Here is a 20,703-nt window from a genome sequence, read left to right on the forward strand (position 1 = left end):
CAGAGAATAGTTGCCAATTTGTTTTTGCAAAGTTTCACAAACCTATTCAGGTCAGATGAAGAGAATCTGTGATCAGCAAGTGTCAAAGTACTGCCACAGATTCTCAGTTGGGAATTAGTTTAGACTTTGAAAGAGCGACGCTAACACATGAATAAGCTTTGATCTAAAGTATTCTATTTCGTCTCTTTCGCTGCTTATCCTGCTGGAAGGTGAACTTGTGCTAAAGTCTCAAGGTTTTCTCCCATAATCTTACTGTATTTAGATCCATCTATGTTGTCACAAAAATATCACCAAATATTGTGCTTCAACTTTAACTCCACATCATCAATCCCTACTAAAGAGCACTTTGAGAGACATTCTTAGCTTTGGATATTTCTATATATCCTAACAATGCTTTAAACTAGTATCTTTACTCTTGGTTTTAGGATTTTTGTCCAACAGATGAGCTGGATTTATGCTGAGATAAACTATGCATCAATGGAGGGTAGTTGCATCTCCTGGGCTAAATTTAGGGTCAACATAATTAAGTAAAAAGTATACAAAAATACAAAAAAATTGTTAATACAAATACAACACTCATAGTAAAATAATTAAACAGAATATCATGTTGCTTCCACTTCATGTTGTATTTTTGGTTAAAAATGGATATAAAGAAGTTTTTTGGGGGTATGAATACATAAAGATTGTATTCATACCAAGAGTGAGTTTAGTTTATTCCTTTTTTCTGGATATGGTGTACATTTTTAACTTTCAGTGTGCTGTTATGTTGGGACTTGTCTACAGAGGACTGCAGCTTCGCTGCGCCTTTTCTCCTGGACTGTTTGTTTGCACGTTGCTAACAGCCTCGTTGTTTTTACTTGTTTGTTTGCAGTGCTCCCTACCTGCTCACCGCTGGATTTCCACTGTGACAATGGGAAGTGTATTCGTCGCTCCTGGGTTTGCGATGGAGACAACGACTGTGAAGACGACTCCGACGAACAAGACTGCCGTGAGTACAGATCCTCTTCAGCGACAACACACGCAGCGTGTTGCTTTTGCATACTGTGGACTCCATGTTTAGTCACAGATTCATACAAACCTTTTGTAACACTCTTGAGTGCAAAAGGGGGATTTATTGAAGTGGACAAATGTTTAGGACAGCCATGCATACTAAATTGTATATTTTATTACTTATTGGTGCAAATCCAGCAATTTATCACACTGAACAGACAATACTTTTAAATTCTTATTCTGTTTCCATTTTGACATGGTGTGTGTTAGGGTTAATGTGAATGTGTGTGTAAGGCTACACCAAAATATCCCCCAGCTGTCAGCCAAGCAAAAGTGGACCCAATGGGGAAGTCAGCACTGTCTATTTCTGAGATGGGTATTTATGTATCAGTGCATTGCTGCCTGGTGAATGTGTGCTGCTACATTTCCATCTTTGTTAGGATTCTTTTAAGAAGGTTGACATTTTACAAAATATTTCAAGAAAATTTCTAGAAACGATAAAACATTAATAACAACTTTTGCAGCCAAATCCTACCAAGAAACATCTGCTATTAACTATTGACTCCAACTATGGGATCATAAATATGGCATAAGATTGGATTCAATGTTGTTGAACATTTTTTTTATGTAAGTTGAAACAAAATATTAGCTATTTGGCCACATAAAAAGATGTATAGAGAACTAAAGTTGTTACTTTCAATCCTTAAAGCACAGTACCTATTGTACCAAGATGGTGGCAGCTTAAAATTTCTATCTTTTTTTTTTACTTTACCTGTGGGGAGAGGAGGAGAGGATGTCAGGGGAGTTATTTACTCTTCTATCTATACTTACCCACATCATGAACTTTATTCATGCCAAAAGGAACAGTTAATGTACCAACTTGAGGGTAGAATCAATTTATGCACAAGTATCTGTAGACATTTAATTTTGAATTTTCACATCTCAATACTTACAGTTGTCCATACTTCTCCCTATTAGATCTATTAAATTGCTTTTAACCTGTCTTTGCTCTTCTTTGAACTAATGCTGAATTCAGGACTATGTGCAATGGGAGTTAACTGGCTGCCTGAGGCTCCTGCCTACAAACTCAGAACAATTTGTCTTACTTACTTACGACAACGGGGAATTTGAGAAGATCACAAAATCTTAAATGAGGAGGTGGCTTTTCAGAGCTGAAGCCATTAGGTCAGTTGTGACTGCTGTGGCTGTAACCCAAGAGCCTGCTGGTGGGTGCCGTTGGAAGAAGCCATTAAGCAAAATAATGAAGCGTTTTGTGTTTGATTTACTCCGGAGTGACATGGTGACATTTTGACCTGATAAAGAGCTCTTAACAAACACTCAGAGATCATCAGTGTCATTAGGATTTATTCTCTGGTTACCAAAAACACCTGAAATGAACTCCAAAGCAGCATATTGTTTGCATTTATGTTTTAGTTTGACCTTTGTTTGATCCGATTTCAAGCCAGTCATTTATATTTAACCTGAGAATTGCACAAATTGATTTACTTTGTCATCTTTTGTCAGAATGGAAGGGGGGATTAACTTGTCTCTAATTAAAAAGCAGCTTCAGCCATTAAGGATAAAAATGAAACCTCTTAGAAAATCCAGCAGACACAGCTGTCACTTTGAGTGTTGTCTGTAATACTTCTTGTTTTTCGGCGGCAGGTACAGGCTACCTCTTTGTCCTCTGAAAGCTGTTTCTTATCCATCATCCAGCGATATCTCCTCCGCTCCTGACCCACATACTGTATCTGCCGCCAGACATTGAATCACTTCCTGATGGGGGGTCTGTCTGCTCCTGGCAAAGCTGGCTATGAATTTTTCATCCTCATGCCCAGTAAATTCCCCCCTTATTTTTGCTCTCCCCTCTCCACAACAAATCGGCTTTATTTCATTATTTAGAGACGGGGAGACGATCCTCCACGCTTGGCTGGAGATAAAGCAGTTTTCAAGATTCCAGACAAAAACTTGCGTCTGAGGTGTGTTGTTTCTGTGTTGAGGTGTGTGTTCCTACGTGAGATATTCTGGAGTTGAAAAGACAATTGACAATTCACAAAGGAAAGAAAAAAAAACACTATTTCTTGACATACACACACATGTTGGGGGGCCTTGTAACGACTCCCAGTGGCCTTTGCCCTTTGACGTTTGGCTGCTGTGTGAGTGATGAGCGTCTCCAGGGTTTGTTGATCTTTGACCTCTCTCTGTTTACCTCATGGACGGAGGAGAGGGATGATGGAAAAGACAGAAGACGGGGCAAATCAATTGTTGTCTTGCATCCTGAATAATAGATCAAATGAGAGCATTTGTCAATTGTGTTGAGGAAATGAAATTTTAATTTGGACCCACCCAACAACGCCTGTGCTTTGAAATGTATTTATTTTTAATAAAGGACAGTGTGGCAGGGGCTGGTTTAATGTGAAACCCAAATCAAGAAAGAGCAATTTATTTCAGAATGTTTACTTGACATTCCTGATTATTAGCTGAAGTGCAATAAATAATTCCTGAAAATGTCTGAACCCACAGTAGCTTTCACACTTAATATTGATATTACCTTTTTTTTATTATGTGCAAATGGCTCACAGTATACATAGCATTTGATTTTTAATAAAAGTGTCAGTAGCTAAAGGATTTAGTAGAGAGAAAAAATAAATAAATTCTGTCATACTTTGTAAGATCCACAAAGCATATAATTGCACCTGCCTTTTCTATTTTTTCTTCTGCCTTGAACATGAATTTCCTCTCCATCATCTTGCTGAACCTTTACTTAAAAGAACTGGAAGGATTTACAAAAAATAGTCTATTGTGTAAAACAAAAACAGAATCTCCAATATCGTGTAACATCTGTCACAAGTAATAAATAATACAAGTTATTTCAAACATCTTTTGCACATGGAAACAATTGTATTTATCTAGGGGAACGTTTCACTGTTTCTCAAATTCTCTATATGCCATTTTAACTCGCTTTGATTTTTAAGGCAAGACAGTACACACCAGCTACAAAGTTGAATTTTTGAACAATTTTATTTTTTGATAAAATTTCTCCACTTAACTAAAACTAAAAGCTTTTTTCTAACCTACCTTTAAACTGTAGCTAAATATGATTTTTCTTTTTGTAAATAAGATGTGTTAAGATAGCAAAAATACTGCACATAGTCATACTTGTTTATGTTGCTTGGTTGTGATTAAACCATTTTACAAACATGTAGAAATAATCCACTTTATATTATGCATAGGGACACATCAATAAAATATTTCGTTTTGGCTGTCTGCCCTCCTGTTATGTCTTTGATCTCAAAAGTCTGGTGCATTAGTGCTGCTTCTCAGGTGTGCTAGCACAATGTTGTTACCCCAGAGGATAAAATGAAACATGGAACAGGATTACAGTAGAACTTTCTCCTCCGAGTTTATTCCTCCAATCTTTTGGGATCCTGCTGGTTTTGCCTCCTCGACTCTATGTCAGTCTGTCTCTTAGGCACACACAGTAATGTTAAATAAAAGATTACCTTCTGCTTGTCATCTAACACTGGTTTTCCTTGATGAACTTGTTAACTTGGCCCCCATTGTGCTGGGGGTCACCATTGATTGTGGCAGCAGTGATTTTAGAAACTTAATAAGTGGCAAGAAAATAAGCAAAGGAAATCACTAATATAATAATTGCTTCCTGAATGTTTCATTGTGGATTGAATTTAACCTATTAACTGAAAAATGTCTTTGCACATATCCTCACATTTAGCGTGATTGCTCAAGAGAAGAAAACATAATTGAATACAAGACTTTTGATAATTGCTGTACTTGTACATTGAGCTCATGACCCCTTTTTCGAACACCCATGAACACAACATGATGAATCATAAAACAAGCCTTCATCGGTATTCTCTCACCAGAGACTTTGTGTTTAATCACTATATTTGTTAGTTGAGGTGGAAGCTCAGTCGACTGATCTGCCCTCGACTCACAGAGAGCAAATGCAGTTTTACTGGAGTGAGTGTGTTTTTCCACTCGGTGGCAAAACATTGAGTTCAGGGGCCACAAATAAATGGGAATGCCCTCCAATCAAAGATATGCACTTCACTGATTAATGAATGCCCTGTGGTTATTGCTTAATGCGCTCCTCAGGGTTTTTGGCAGTAATGTGATGCCATAGTTACATTATTTAATGTATAGAGCAGGTAGGCATTGTGCTTTGTTCCATTCCCATTTTGCTCCATTGTTCGATCTCAAATCATCATCTATGGGTTGTCCAAGAGAAGAGCAATTCATATTGTAAATTATGAGATTTTAAAATTAGATACATATACCTTGTGCACAAAAGCGCACATCATATGCGCATATTTTAGATTCCTCAATGTTTTGTATAGGGATCGGGGGGAGAAATTAAGCCAGAATAGAAAAAGTCAGACCAGATGAAAAGGATAAAACAGAGCAACTTTCTTAGAATATCTTGAAGCTTCCTGCTCTCTGCTAAAGTCCTAATGTTTGAGTTGGAGCCTAAATGAATATCATAAATGTCTCAACTATTGTAGAAATTACTGCTACTTCTCTGCTCCCTCTAACTCTTGAAAGCCTTATTGATACCAAAGGCATCTAAAGCTTGAAATATTGATATTGCTTGATTGGTGACGAATTCCACCCTGAAGAGGTTTGCGATTTGCTGATGCATCTGTTGCCTGTTCAGAAGCGACCATGTGGTTTGTTTCCTTTTTATGGCAAGTAGCATTTCTCATCTGACACTATAATTTAATTATCCTTATGCAAACGTTTTCCTTTTAAAGAACACTCTTGTCATCCCAATTAGGTTAGTCTGTTCAAAATGAGCTGTATCACAGTTTTTTTCAGCTTTTTAGATATTTTTTGTGCTGCATTTGTCGATAATCCAGGAATAATATCAATAATATTTTAAAGGTCAGTGACTGTGAAGATAACCCATTTATTTTTCTTTTCAAACTATTTGAGATTAGCTTTCATTGAAAGTCTTTCCAGCTGAGATCAAGCCACAGTGTACTCTGTGTTTGATCTGGTAAATGCCCTCCTCTGGAACCCTCCATCAGTTTTGGGGGACAAAGTGCATCCTCTCTGCTTCCCTCTGAATCCTACAAAAGAGACAGGGATTTTAGCCATTTATCAGCTGAACACTGTATCTGTATTTTTATTCTTTTTAAAGCACTTCTTTCCTTTTTGCAGCTCCCAGAGAATGCGAAGAGGATGAGTTCCAGTGCCAAAATGGCTACTGCATCCGCAGCCTCTGGCACTGTGACGGCGACAACGATTGTGGTGACAACAGTGACGAGCAGTGCGGTAAGTCGTCCGTGTTGGTGTGTTGTAAAACAGGCAGAAATGAATTTGTGCAGCCTTCATCTGTAACACGTGTTGTTTTTCATGTCAGATATGCGCAAATGTTCAGACAAAGAGTTCCGGTGCACAGATGGAAGTTGTATCGCTGAGCATTGGTACTGTGATGGAGACACGGACTGTAAGGATGGATCAGATGAGGAAAATTGCCGTAAGTAATAAAATTAATGAATACATAATTTTGCAGATTTAACAGTGAGGAATAAACATTCAACTCGAGACAGACGTATTTGAAGGAAATTATAGAAACTGACGTAAGCATGGAATGTTTTCATATTTTAGGTTCTGCACTAATTTTATTTAGATAAAGTCTCAAGTTTTGGATAAAATCATTAAAATAATATCTACTCAGACACTAATGAGAACCATAATTTAATTTATAATTAAATAATTTATTTACTGATGTAATTTTAAAAAATCTGTTTTTTAGCTCTTAGTCTTTTAACTGAAAACATGAAGACAAATAACGTTTTATTTTGGTGTTCTTATTGTAATAAAAACCAAATAATCCCCGAGTCCCTGTCAGGAATTATATTGTGAATTTTGACCAAAACCTTTGCTTTTAACTAAAGATTCACTCTTGTGAAAATTTGGACTGGTATCGTCCATCCCTACTTTTAACTGACTTATCAAACTAGTATTTTAAATTCTCTTCTTCCTTCTACAAACTCTGAAAACTTAGGCAAATCTTGATCTGAACCTATGAAGAGAAACTGGATTTGTACACTGCAGGCTCAACCTCTGTGGTGCACTTTTAACTTTATTTGGTGCTAGTTCCCTCAAAGCTCTCCAGTTGAGAGCTTTGAGGGAAATAATCCACTTTCTATTATGTGGATTATTATGGCTCCTTCTTGATTCAGGATTCATAATAACATATTTCTTAGGTCACAAAAATACAGCAAAAATGCACTAAATTTTCACAGTTGGAAACCTTCAGCAGGAATTGATGTAATTTACACATTTTGGGAGAATAAACTGGAATGTTTGGGAGTACCGTCAGAAAAAAATCTAAGACTCTTGAGGAAAGGGATTTGAAGGATGCTGACAGGGTCCTGGAAGCATCCTTCTGGGCTAAAATACAGAAGTTTGGCTTTAAAAGTTTGAATGAGAATGATTTTTTTTTTCCTTTATATGTTGACTGGATTGGGTCTTGACAGCAATATTTTACTCAACAATATTGTTGAATGAAAAGCTGAAAGCACATGAACAGGGAGATTAAAAGATGAGCTGTGATTAATTAATTACGATGCTTCTAATTAATCAGATTAAATTGTTTCATTCCATCACTTAATTACTTCAAGTGTTCAGTCAATTATGCAGGAAATCCCATAATTCAATTGAACAGTTGCCAGTTTCAAAAATCTAACTTTTGAGGGGAGTTTTCTGGGAAATGGCTGACCTTTTGTAAACCTACAGACCAAGACCAGGGGACAGAGATTTTAGTTTTGTGGCCATCTGTGATCCAGTACTAAGAAACTGCATGCAATGCATAACAAAGTTTAACAGGCCAATAGAAATGTATGATTCTCCTACATTTCATATTTAGTTGCTAGCAGAATAGAGTTAGAGCTTCAAAGAGTTGTAGCCAGCCAACTGCTGCAGACCCTTTCCCAGCATCTGTTTACCGTGCTGTTTTGTGCTGCTGCAGCCTCAGATGTGATGACGGCCACCTGCAGCGTGGAGGAGTTCCAGTGTGCATATGGCCGCTGTATCCTGGATATCTACCACTGCGACGGAGATGATGACTGTGGAGACTGGTCAGACGAGTCGGACTGCTGTGAGTTCACAGTCACTGAGATTCATAAACACGTCCAGTATTAGGTCTTTGGATTTGACTAATGTATAACAACACATATTTGATTTGGGCACATTTGATTTACTTTAGACTAATATGTAAGGCTAACTCTAGTTTTTTTCTTAATCTTAACTTTAGTGAGGGGCGGATTGTAAATAGACCGGTAAAACAAAAGATTTACTTTTGAGCTCAGCAAAAGTTTTTAAAGAGACATAATTTAACATCATTCTCAAAATGTTAAATTATTGGCAATTAAGTAATTTTTTTTTAATATACAGCATTTTCATAACAATAGAAGTTAACATAGTTACTTAATTGTGATAAAATGACACTGCGTCCCCAAAAACATACATAGTACTACCATATTTGCATTGGGTGTCTGAAATAATTCAACAAAATATAATATTTGTGAATCTCAATAATGCTAATATGTACAGAAGAATTTATTGAAGTTGACTCAATGTGTTTGTGATTAAACAACAATTTACCAGGCTTGATGATGGCCGTTTTGAACACTTAGAGGTCTGCACACTTAGAGCAGATTTGAATTAAATCAACTTAACCCAAATGATCCTGGACTCTTGGTATCATCAGATGTCAAGAGGGTCTTTGACGACTTTGGAGAAAATAGGAAGGATTTCACACTTCTTTTGATAGCTGCATAAGCGTTGTTCTAACACAGGGGGTGAACAAGTGGATTCAAGGGCCAATAACAGCTACTTCAAAACTTCTAGGTCCTCAGGTTTTTATTGGGGGTTATTCAGGGCCCTGTCGGGGTCAGAACCAGCTTGACATACACTATTGTAAAGTGCAGTGTGCGGTGGCCTTCTGCAAAATATCAGAGCTGGATGAAAGATCAGCAGTGCATGTCCTGATGTGGTATTTTCCACAAACCTGGCCCTTAAGGCGCACCATTGTGCTTGTTTGATGTTTCTTTGCTCCAAATCATGTGATTTAAAGGAACAGAATTACCTTGCCAGCTTCTTCTGTGGTTATGTAGAGGCCTGTCATTTAAAAATCCACTGAAATCAGATTTCTTAGAGGAAACTTCATAATAAACGTGTATTGAAACACCAAAATTTGATCTCTAGTTTTCTGATCTATAAGTAAATAGTGATTTTGTTTTTTTATAGTAAGACGGTCATGTCATGTTCTTCAAGATTCTGTTGTCTCCTGTAGGTTGTTGATCTGATTTGATTATTTTCTGCTGCAGTGCGCCAGTTGCTCACAGTCCCACTCTCAAAATAAAAAAAAAAACAGCTGCTGCCTCTGGGTGCTATATCTCTTTAATAAAGACGAAACGCAACATTCCACGTTATTTATTTATGCACTGTTATTTCAATCAGCAGGAAGCCTGTTCCAAATGCAGGGACGGGACAAGAACAAGGTCCAAGGGACTCTATGAAACCCCAAACTAATAACATCCCAATAACTCACAAAGGACCATATTAAGTGTTGTGCGTAAAGTGGTTCAGTGGCACTTATTTGGTTGCAATAATTATTAGCCTGCATTGGCATGAAGAGACTCCTCTTAAGGGAAGGACTTTGAAGTTTGAGTTAAAGCATAGCAGAGAGACAGAAAGATGATGAGCTGCATTTGTTCAAAGTCCGCTCTTTAGTTGAGATTTCCAAAATCTGCTTTAAAACATCTGCCAACTGCTACTGCTTTTTTGCATCTTGACACATACTGAAGCATATCAATTCTTGTGACTTAAAAGTAAGAACACATGTTCGCAATGCAGCTTGTGTTGTCAGCTAATAAAGCTTCTAAGTTGTCAGTCATAGTCAGTTTATTCTCCTTCCTACAGAGAGAAAAAAAAATCCTCCTATGGAAATTTCTGTTGCTCTCTGTCCTTGATCTTCCATGTGTGATATTCTATGCTCCTCATTCACTCTGTTTCATGTTGCTCCACCTTATCTCATGCATACACACACTCAAACACAGGCGGTTCCAGGCCTTTGATGAGTTTATCATCAGCATGATAACCACAGGTTCAAGGTTTCTCACTGCTATTTGATCACTCATCACTAGATATACCTAAGTGAGCCAGAAATCCCTGGATCAGCTCAGACTGTTGATCGGCAGGTCAAGCATGTGAAAATCTCCACATCTCCACATTGAACTCCACAGAGTTCAATGCCACAAAAATGTCATATTTCAAACGCTGAAAAGATGTCAATTTGGTGTATTGCATCTTTTAAAGACACAGTTATGGAGCATTTTGATCTTTGAGAAAAATTTTTATACAAAAGGTCTGTAATGACACATAATCCAGAAGGAAATTCTGAAGTTTACAGCAATGTAAAAGAAATACAAACATTTCAAATTTTCAAATAACATTTCAGCATCCTGCTCACAGATTGTAGGTCCTGACAATCGCTCTGACCTCTCTCTAGTTTGCTGCTGTCCTTCACTCTCAATCTGCCCACTTTATTTTTGTTACATTTATTTTTGGCCCATATTCGTCCATGTGAGGAGGACATGAGTGTGGGGGGTGGAGGGATTCCAGTGAATTCTGTTTCATATTTTGTGGACACACTCCCTCTCTTTCACACACTGACACCCTCAGAGGAGGCATTCCTCAGAGGCATAAGACTGCCCATCCTCAGACAGCATTCCTTGGCATCCACTCTCCAGACACATGAAGGGTGCTTTGTTAGAGGAGAAGTCTCTCTCTCTCCTGCTTGCTCTCCTTCCCTCCCTCTCCTCTTCTTTTGGCTCTTGTGAATCTTCACACACACACACACACATGCGCACGCCCATGCATATACACACATCAATATTCTCAAAAATACCCCAACTTGCATGCATCATTACCACATGGGGACAGCTTTTGGCTTCATCGCTGAGCACATGAACTTGGAATTGTTTGCGAGTTTTGTTTGTCGGTGAGGGAGAAAGTTGCGGATGAATCTTTGGGCGTACGAGTGGGCGTGCGTGTGTTTCTCCTCGGCATCCCACACTGATTCACTCACTTTTCCATCTCTGTCTCAGTCTGCTGGTTTCTCTGCGGGGAAAACCACCTGCTGTTTTGATCGTCCTTCTCTTCTTCTGCCCAGCCGATAGGCGTGCACATGGAAGCTTCAAGCTCCACATCAGTTCACCTCCCCCCCCACTACCTCTTTTACATTTCCTTGCTTGTCATTTGGTTCCTCTTCCATCGCGCTCTCGCTGACGCTTCGATGGGAGCTCACTCCTGCTGTCAGGAGGAAACATGTCAAAGGCGTACTCACACACACAAGCTCAGGATGAGGATGTAAGATGCTTATGTTTGATTCAGCTTTAATCTTTTCATCCACCTACATCCTTTTTTTGCTGCCATTTTGGGCTTCGCTTTGATCTGATCGCATGTAGTAAGATGGAGAGAGATTTAAAGTTTGAACAGCCACTATCCGCTTTCAGATAATCATGGAAACGGACCGATTAAACAGAAATAATTCATGATGGTAAGGAGGAAGTGTTGCTGGTTTTAGAAACTACTTTTATCTATGAAACTGAAGGATTAAATTTAGAGGCAGCATGAGGATAAGACACCTCGACAAGTCCATTTTTAACAACCTAATTAAAAGGCAACCTCATGGGAAGCCTTTCTGAATCATAATGTACATAAATTATTTTAAGTTATGTACATATGATAATTAATTTGAATGAACCCTGCGACATTTGGACCCTTTTAGGACCTTTTCAGATTTATTCAGCTTAACAAGAAGAAAACGCACAAACAAGCCCAACCATAATGAAAAGCTGCTGAGTTAGTAAAAAGTTATCCAAAGTTAAATTTAGTATTTTCATTCATTTTTTGAAAATGTTTGCTTAAGCCTCTGATTACTAATAACCTCGGCAGTTTTGCATTTGAAATACTTTAATTCAACCAAGAAGTTTTTCTTCTTGGAAATGAGATGGGCATCTCTGTAAATGAAATATATTGTTGATGATCAGATTGGATTTTCCACTAATATTTTGATACATTTTTTTCTGGGTGAGCTTCATGTCTTTGACCATTATCTTTAGCTCCCTTCCCAGATTATTTATTGAATTCCAGTCTGGACTTTGACTAGGTCACTTCAATATATCTATTACTTACAGTGGAAAGAAATTGTCAATACACATGATACACATGGTTTTAAATTAATTTCGTGAAACAAGCAGGGAAATTATTGTATAAACAAAATCATTTTCAAAAATCACTTTTTATTGTACATCGTTTAAGTTTGTCGAACTATTAGAGAAGAAAGTCTTGAAACTTGTCTCATCTCTAGTTCTTAAGCCTGTTACTTTTCTTTGTGCACCCTCCTTTAAGCAGCACAACAGTACTTTATTTTCTTCAACTTATTATGAGTTTCTAACACATGGTCAGCAAGATCTTTGTGAATTGCTCCGTTTAGCTCCAAGTCTATTTTTTTCTCTCATCTAACTGCTTTTTTTATGTGTAGGTCCTGAGATGGTTGCATAAGGTCAACTTTTTGCTCAGTGCAGTGCATCTGTGTGGATTGGGTCTTTTATTTTGGATCATCATTGTACAGAAAAAGCAAATGATTTTCAGTTTTCTGTCGGCCGTTATTAGATTTCTTGATGCCATGTTCTCTAATAAGGTTCCAATTATGCTAAATGTTCAGAATATTGAACATTTAGCATCGTAAAAGTCTGAGAATAACAAGAGTCTAAAAAAACATTATAATATTTAATCTTAATCTATATAACCTGAATATTATGTATTTTCAGGACTTGCTCTTACCGCTAAAATCTCTGTTTGTATCTGTACAGCTTCCCATCAACCCTGCAGATCAGTTGAATTCATGTGCAGTAGCGGCATGTGCATCAACTCTGGCTGGAGATGTGATGGCGAATATGACTGTGACGATCAGTCGGACGAAAAGAACTGCAGTAAGTATCCGCCTGTCCTAAAAATCGTCGCTAAGTTCTGTTAGGAATGCTCCACAAACATTTTGTTTATTTATTTTTTCCTGTAGCTTCGTCAATGTGTACGGCTGACCAGTTCCGGTGTGGAACTGGACGTTGTGTGCGGTTGTCATGGAGATGTGACGGTGAGGATGACTGCACGGATCGGAGTGATGAAGAGGGGTGTGAGAAAACTGGTAAGACTTGTAGTTATCTTGTTTTAGAGGCTAAATATAACCTTCACTTTAAAATGTAGTCATGACAACGGCTGTGAAGAGTCATCCTGTACTGAGAAAATCCCTGTTTTTATTTTTTATTTTTCCTTTTGGATGAGAAATGCAGTTGTTTCTAGAAAACAGTCTTATTGTTTTGACTTCATGTTGATGTGAGATGAACACTATGTTCCTTGAGACGCTCTGAACAATTTACAAGTATTGTGAAAAAAACACAAAAAAACTTTCTCACTCTTAGAAACTGTCTTTATTAAAAAAGTAAATAAAAATTGTAAACCAGGACACCAGATCTGGTTTACTATCCTGCAGCTTTTACATGCATACCCAACACACCTGAAGGATCTGAATGGGCTCTGCTGGGCTAAATGACATCCTGATGGGGGAATCGGGTAATTTGATTATGGGATATTGAAGAACAGACGTATTTGAAAAGTTCTTTTTCACACTGTAGTTGTGCCACCCTCTTTGAAACATTTACACTGTAGAGCAAATAACAAAATTAAGTAAGATCTCCATATTTTAAATAAACTATAAACAATAGATGTCTAGTAAAACCAGACAATGACTTGTGTCGTATGGTCTGTATTTTCACACCTCCTTGCAGACAGTCCTCCATGTGCTCCTGATCAGTTCCAGTGTGGGAATGGCCGTTGCATCGGACAGAGAAAAGTGTGTAACGAGGTCAACGACTGCGGTGATGGGACAGATGAACACCCACACCATGACTGCAGTAAGTGTTTGAAGAAAATCAGCACCTTTTATTGCAATTAGTCATGAATTCACCACATTAGGGAGAGTACTTACTCCATGATTGCTTAGTCACTTCAGTTTACATAATGATCAGAGTTTCCTATGAAAATGTTTTCCTTTTAAACTGGAAAGTTTTCCCTCTGCCCTGTCCTTTGTTCTGTTTTGAAACCTTCTTCTCAAATAAACAAAAGGCCCTATCCACACCGCATCAATACTTCAATACTCTAGCACTGTTTGAGCGTTAGTACGCTTTTTTCTTCATAGCTATATCACATCAAAATGCTAGAAGATTTTTGTCTGCTCTCGATGGTTTGCTCATGTGAAATTTTCTTGAAGATATTGGACACCTGTGTGATAAGTTTAAGCGTTTAGTTTAGAGAAAGAAACATCATTTGGTTTTTTTCTTAGCTATGAGCTGTCAAGCAACAATAGCTGTCTCACCGCCTACCTAGAGCCTCTTTGAAACCAGTCATGATCTACCTGATTTTAGTTTCATGATCCAATTTTCCAATCAGTCTGGAGTTGGCCTAAGACCAGAAGTCAGTTGGTATTTTTGCAAATATTTTGCCACTGAACCAACTCAGATCTTAAAAGCCTCAAACAGATGCTCTAATGTTCACCAAAACTCCCAACAAGTCAAGCAAAGGTGAGATTTAGACTCTCGCAATGAAAGAAAGGTCATGGTGTCAGCAGAGTCCTTCATGGAACAACTATATGTGGCTAAATATATTTCTGAAGGGGCAAGTTCTGTTTGTGTTGATAAAGTTCAGTATCCTCAAGCCTCACTCCTAAAAATATTTCCAAGTCCAACATCAAATGTGCCAGATGCTTTTCACATTTTTTACTGAATCAGCAAGCTGTGTTTATGTCCTTGTAATCTTTCTGCACTTCCTGTAGGGCCACGCTCCAGTGAGGGCAACTGTAACCAGAATAATGGAGGCTGCTTACAGAAGTGTCAGATGGTCAGAGGCCTGGTCCAGTGCACCTGTCACAACGGATACCGACTGACCGACGACAACAAATCCTGCCAGGGTAATGCTGTCTTTGTGTGTGTATGTGGGGTGGATTACAATGTGACAGAGTTTGCTGATGAAAGTGAGTGAGCAAGAATGTTAATATTTATGACAACTTGCCAAGTGCTATGTGTTGTCTTCACTGACTTCCTGGGGGTGACATCAATCCAACATTATTCTGCATGAAGTGCCGCTCTTACCTCCCACTTATGAAATCTTCAAGAGTCTTGGGAAAGTCCAGAAGCATAATTGATAAGTAACTGTCTGAAAATGTCATTTTTTTCAAATCAGAAGGAATATATACAATACCATGCTGACTGGGCTATGTTAGCTGTTTGTACACCAGGCATTGTAACTGAATCTGGTCTGGTTGAAAAAACAGTAGTTGTATATTTAGAACCGAATTACTGAAATGAACAATGTTATTGTGACTGAACTCAAAACCTTTGGCCAATGTTGTCAAAATGCAGAGTACGGAATGTTTTAGGTGTTTCGGCAGCTGCGTTTCCATTGACCGTATAATAGAGCAATTTGACTTTTCAAAAATAAATTCCCTTAATTGAAAAATGGACATTTCGGAAATCTCTTGTTTTTTGATAAAATGTTTTAGCGCCAAGATGATTTGGTGTTTTGGCTGTATTGAAATTTGTCTATTTCACAAAACTGCAATGGAAGCACTTTTTGTGCATCACACGGGTCACATGATCAACAACAAGATGTTGCTGCTGCCAGAAAAGACGCAGAAGACAACAACAGGAAGTACTTGGAGTATAACGGCACATAATGTTAATGATTTATCATGTGAACAAACTTATTCAAGTGTGACCTTACATTTCTTTTTTAATGGAAACACTGCAATTGCAAAATTGTGTTTTTTCATCATTAGCAGAATGTTAAAGTTTTTTACACATTTGGAATGGAAATGCAGCTACTGATTCAAAATAACCTGAATGAAATTAAGCCACTAGCAAGAGCATGTCATGCAATGGGACATTCACATCATGTAAGCGCAGTCTGGGAAATGTCCAGCAACTGTAAGATCTGGTCATATTAATCTGTCATTTTCTTATCATGGAGTTTTTCAAAAGTAGAAACTTTTACTTAAGTCAAAAGATTAGGTGCTTGAAATAAATTAATTCCAACTCCAGCTCAATTATTCTAAAACTGTTTGATTATTTTGTTCCTTGAACTCCTTTCTGGCAATTTGTCCCTTCCATTTATTTTTAACTCTAAAGGAAATTATTGCTACAGTCAATATTTCCTTCTGTGGTTTTTTCCAGATGTGGATGAGTGTGCGGAAGAGGGTTACTGTAGCCAGGGCTGTACCAACACGGAGGGGAGTTTCCTGTGCCGCTGTGTCCACGGCTACGAGCTTCGGCCTGATAAGCGCAGCTGCAAAGCTCTGGGTAAAAATCACTACTTGACTTTTCTTCCCTGAGATATCACTGGAGACTCCTCAAGGCTTGACCTCCAATAAAAGTTTGGTTGCACAGTGGTTCCACTTTTCTTAAGTTGTAACTTTATCCACTCAGCTGCTCTGGGGGCTCCGTTTCATTCTGAGGCTTTTGAGGTAGATTTAGCCGAGCTCCAGAGGTAGAGTGCAGGTCTGGTGCAGCAAGCCATCAATCTGCTGCAGATCAGAGTTAAACCTGGGTCAGGAGCGCCTGCCAGGCAGCTGCCACAACTCATACCCTCAGCTCAGCTGAAGTTATTGCCTGCTGTTTTTGAAAGCATCCTTTGCTCCTATCTAAGTGTTTTATTCTCTTTTGCCTATAAACTTTTCTTTAGGTCCAGAGCCAGTGCTGTTGTTTGCAAACCGCATCGACATCCGACAAGTTTTGCCACACCGCTCAGAATACACCCTCCTGCTCAACAACCTGGAAAACGCCATCGCGCTGGACTTCCATCACAGCCGAGAGCTCGTCTTCTGGTCGGACGTGACGCTTGACCGCATCATGAAGGCCAACCTCAACGGTTCTAACGTGGAGGAGGTCATCTCCACCGGTCTGGAGAGCCCAGGTGGGTGTGGTAACTAATGGGTTCAGCTTAGGGACAGCAGCATCATTCATCATTTATCCAATTCATTCAACTCTGCTTCTCTCTGTCTTTCCTTCCATCCATCACCTGATTCATTTTGGAGCTGAGCCAAATAAACTTGAGCTTTTTCCTTTATTCTACATCAGGCCTCATTATGATTCTTTAGTACAGTCACATTTCTTTGTATCAATCTCTGATGCCATCTTCTACTTTCCCCCGTAGGAACTGAACTTTTTAATAAAAAATGTTATCATATATGATTGCAATTTAATATTATGTTTCAATAATAAGGAATAAGACAGTCTGTTTCAACAAAGTCATAATGAGGGCTGGACAATAAATCAACAATGATATATATCACCATAGACACGTGATTAATATCAACAAACGATATGCCTGATACAGTAGTCAATATTCAATAGATAGAATATTCTTTTTTTTTTTTATTAGATTTAATTTATTGGGGACAATGCACATTAATGAACAATCAATACTTCTGTACAGACTGTAAATGAGTCAGATTATAGGATAATTGCTAATTTCCATCTGTTCAATGAACTCCAATACAGAAGCACACAGCATTCTGGGAGATGAACAAGCTTTTGCTGCTCAACCTCTCATGGTGAGCTAAGCACGCGCTCTTTGGTCACCTAGCAACTCACTCACTCTTTAGTTACCTAGCAACAACCTGTTGAATTACTTGCACAACAGCAGTTTCGGGTTTCGCCACCGTGCCTCATAACTGCTTACAAATAAAAAACAGGGTGGAGTGAAAACTGTGGATAAGACAGGAAAGGTCGCATGACATGGCAGACTTCAGATATTTAAAACACAAAAATAAACAATAAAGATAGACGGTTGCCGATACCTACTAAAATGTAGAGCTTATATCATAAGTTTCTATGATATAAAAGCTATTGTCCAGTCCTCGTCATACTAATGCAGTTGGTAAAAATACTAATTCTATTTGTTCAGCTACCAATAACATTAACTACATGCTCAATGAAAAAGAGGCCTGTAATTTTAATTTACATTTTAGATTTGTGTTTTATTCACAGGATATGTGGTTGCCAACAGATTCTGAGTCATTTTAATTGGGTAAAAAAACTTGTTTCCTTCTGCTCCAGGGGGATTGGCTATAGACTGGATCCACGATAAGCTTTACTGGACAGACTCCGGGACGTCCCGCATTGAAGTGGCCAATCTGGACGGGACGCACCGGAAAGTGTTGCTGTGGCAGAATATGGAGAAGCCCAGAGCCATTGCATTGCACCCCATCGAGGGGTACGCGTCGACATCCACACACACTTCATAATTCCCCCCAGATGCTTTCAAATCCACACACATTCATATATGCATATCCCCTCTGGACATGTCCCAGTTGTAGTGCAGCAGCAGCAGAGCAGCGATTAAAGTCTGGCAGCACGGCATTACCCACAGGCGAGCATCTGGGTGGAACAAGTATTTCACAAAAGGAGCAGCAGCTAGCTGTGTCCTCCTGCCTGGTTTTATGTTGTGCGGTGGCAGGAGAAAGTTTCCTAACAGGCCCCAGTGAAATTTAAAAGTGGAAAACTCGTGCAGCATATTAGAGAGCTCATTAGCATGGGATAATTAACAAATGAGGGAGGGGGGAGTTTCTTAGGTTACACATAACAGATGAGTGACGATAACAAGGATGTAAATGTTGGAGGCAAAGAAAGCTTGTTTTGGTAAATCAAGACATCTGCTGCATCTGAAATCCTGACAACAATCTGTTGTGTGCCAGCTTCAGTTGTACAAGCACGAAACTCACCACGAATGTCCCATTTTTCCCTTCAGTAAGATTTACTGGACGGACTGGGGGAACACGCCACGCATCGAGTACGCCAACATGGACGGCTCGAACCGCAGGGTCATCGCAGACACACACCTGTTCTGGCCCAACGGCCTCACCATTGACTACGCCAGCCGCCGCATATATTGGGTGGACGCCAAGCATCACGTCATCGAGAGAGCAGACCTGGATGGACGCAACCGCAAGGCCGTCATCAGCCAAGGTAAACCGAGCCGCCGTTTGTTTTTTCAGGCTTCGGATGATGTAAGGACGAGTTCAGATCCAGAGAGAAAAGTAGAATACTGGCATTTATTTATGAGACTGAAGGAGACGTTGAATGCTTTTTTTCTTCCACCTTCTTGATGACAACATATTTTTATGGCTGACTATACCTGATTCATAAAACCCCCTGTAATATTACAGCACAGGTTGTGTGCAGTTTCTATGATTTGAAGATGGTGACACACTTGCTAAAGATATATAACATAAATTGTTTTTATTTCAGTAGTAAAGTAGAAAAGAGTGAATAAACCTTTAGTTTTTGTACATTTTACAGAGTGGGAAGAAATCACCAATTAAAACAAGGTCTTACAAAATCACCTGTACCACAATTATTGGCACATTTAGTATTTTTAAACATTTATCTGAGTTTCTAGAATCTTCCAAGTTGTAATTTTTTTCATTTTTGCTTCCTAGACATATAAATATAATGCGACTGATTCTCGTAGCCACTCTTCAAAATGGGAAAAAAGAGAACCTCTCATTCAAGAAAGGCAGACGCACATTTATCTTAATGAGTTGAGAATAGTTACTCATCAAAAACATACCCTAATAAGTTTTGAACTACTAAGACGTTAAAAAAAATAAGAATACAGTTTAAAAACTAAAACTACTTTCTGTAAAACCCACTCTGTTGTTGTTCAGCAGAAAACAAGGATATTATTTTTCCTCATTTCTCCATTTCAAGCATAAAGAATTATTCTTCTGTTTCATTACAAAGGCCTAGTGAATATTCAGTGGAAACACATCTATAAATACTTATTATGCTTTTATTTTGAAATTCATTCAAAATAAAAGCAATACAGTAAAAGATTCTACAGAGATCATTTTACTGTCTTTTTGTAGATACCGTTCCCTGTTTCCTGGAAAGATTTACCTTTTTACTCCACATTCTTTCAGTTTTTTTTTCCAAGAATCTGAAAAGAGATATATTTATTTAATTTAAATCTGATTACAAGATAGAAAAGAGGTCAGGCCAGAGTTCAGTTTCTCCCTCAATTGTCATAAATTATTTCACTCAGATGCAAGAAAGCACACATACACACATTCACAGATGATGTAGCACTGCTGCACTTCTCCATGTGGAGTTAATTAGTGCCGTATTCCCCTTAAAGAGCATGCATGTGTCCACCAGTGATATGCACAGGCACAGAAAGCATAAATAAGAACAAAGAGCAAAGTGCATGCCTCTGTTCATGTTGCTGCTCCCTGCTGAGAAATGTGCTGATGTACATCAAAGTGCAGATCGGGTTTTTAGAAAGTCACTCACTCTGAGACACACACACACTCATACACCCCCCCCCACACACACACACACACACACACACCCACACACACACACACACACACACACACACACACACACACACACACACACACACACACACACACACACACACACACACTTGAGCCAGAGTTGAAGAAAACAGACATGTTTGTTTCTCAGGTTTTAATGACAGTAATGGTGGTTCCCCGGTGTGTTTGTGTTCAGTGTTTCTCGGTTGGCAAAGAGGCAACCAGGCAGAACACTCTGATCACAGTAG

At 38.6% G+C, this 20,703-nt stretch overlaps 1 protein-coding gene across 3 annotated transcripts in view; it reads left to right on the plus strand.

Moving 5' to 3' along the window:
* Window positions 1-20,703, plus strand: part of lrp4 (low density lipoprotein receptor-related protein 4) — a 118,675-nt gene that overhangs the window by 73,663 nt on the left and 24,309 nt on the right. For all 3 annotated transcript variants that reach the window (XM_055036583.1, XM_055036584.1, XM_055036585.1), the window contains exons 3-14: window positions 872-988; window positions 6,172-6,285; window positions 6,374-6,490; window positions 7,988-8,116; window positions 12,900-13,019; window positions 13,106-13,231; window positions 13,872-13,997; window positions 14,915-15,049; window positions 16,311-16,436; window positions 16,819-17,049; window positions 18,195-18,351; window positions 18,886-19,103. In XM_055036583.1, the coding sequence (XP_054892558.1) occupies window positions 872-988; window positions 6,172-6,285; window positions 6,374-6,490; window positions 7,988-8,116; window positions 12,900-13,019; window positions 13,106-13,231; window positions 13,872-13,997; window positions 14,915-15,049; window positions 16,311-16,436; window positions 16,819-17,049; window positions 18,195-18,351; window positions 18,886-19,103 (1,716 nt within the window). The remainder of the gene's footprint in view (window positions 1-871; window positions 989-6,171; window positions 6,286-6,373; window positions 6,491-7,987; window positions 8,117-12,899; window positions 13,020-13,105; window positions 13,232-13,871; window positions 13,998-14,914; window positions 15,050-16,310; window positions 16,437-16,818; window positions 17,050-18,194; window positions 18,352-18,885; window positions 19,104-20,703) is intronic.

Source organism: Poeciliopsis prolifica, unplaced genomic scaffold (assembly GCF_027474105.1).
Source record: "Poeciliopsis prolifica strain line A6 unplaced genomic scaffold, Auburn_PproV2 SCAFFOLD011, whole genome shotgun sequence".
Classification (NCBI taxonomy): Eukaryota; Metazoa; Chordata; class Actinopteri; order Cyprinodontiformes; family Poeciliidae; genus Poeciliopsis; species Poeciliopsis prolifica.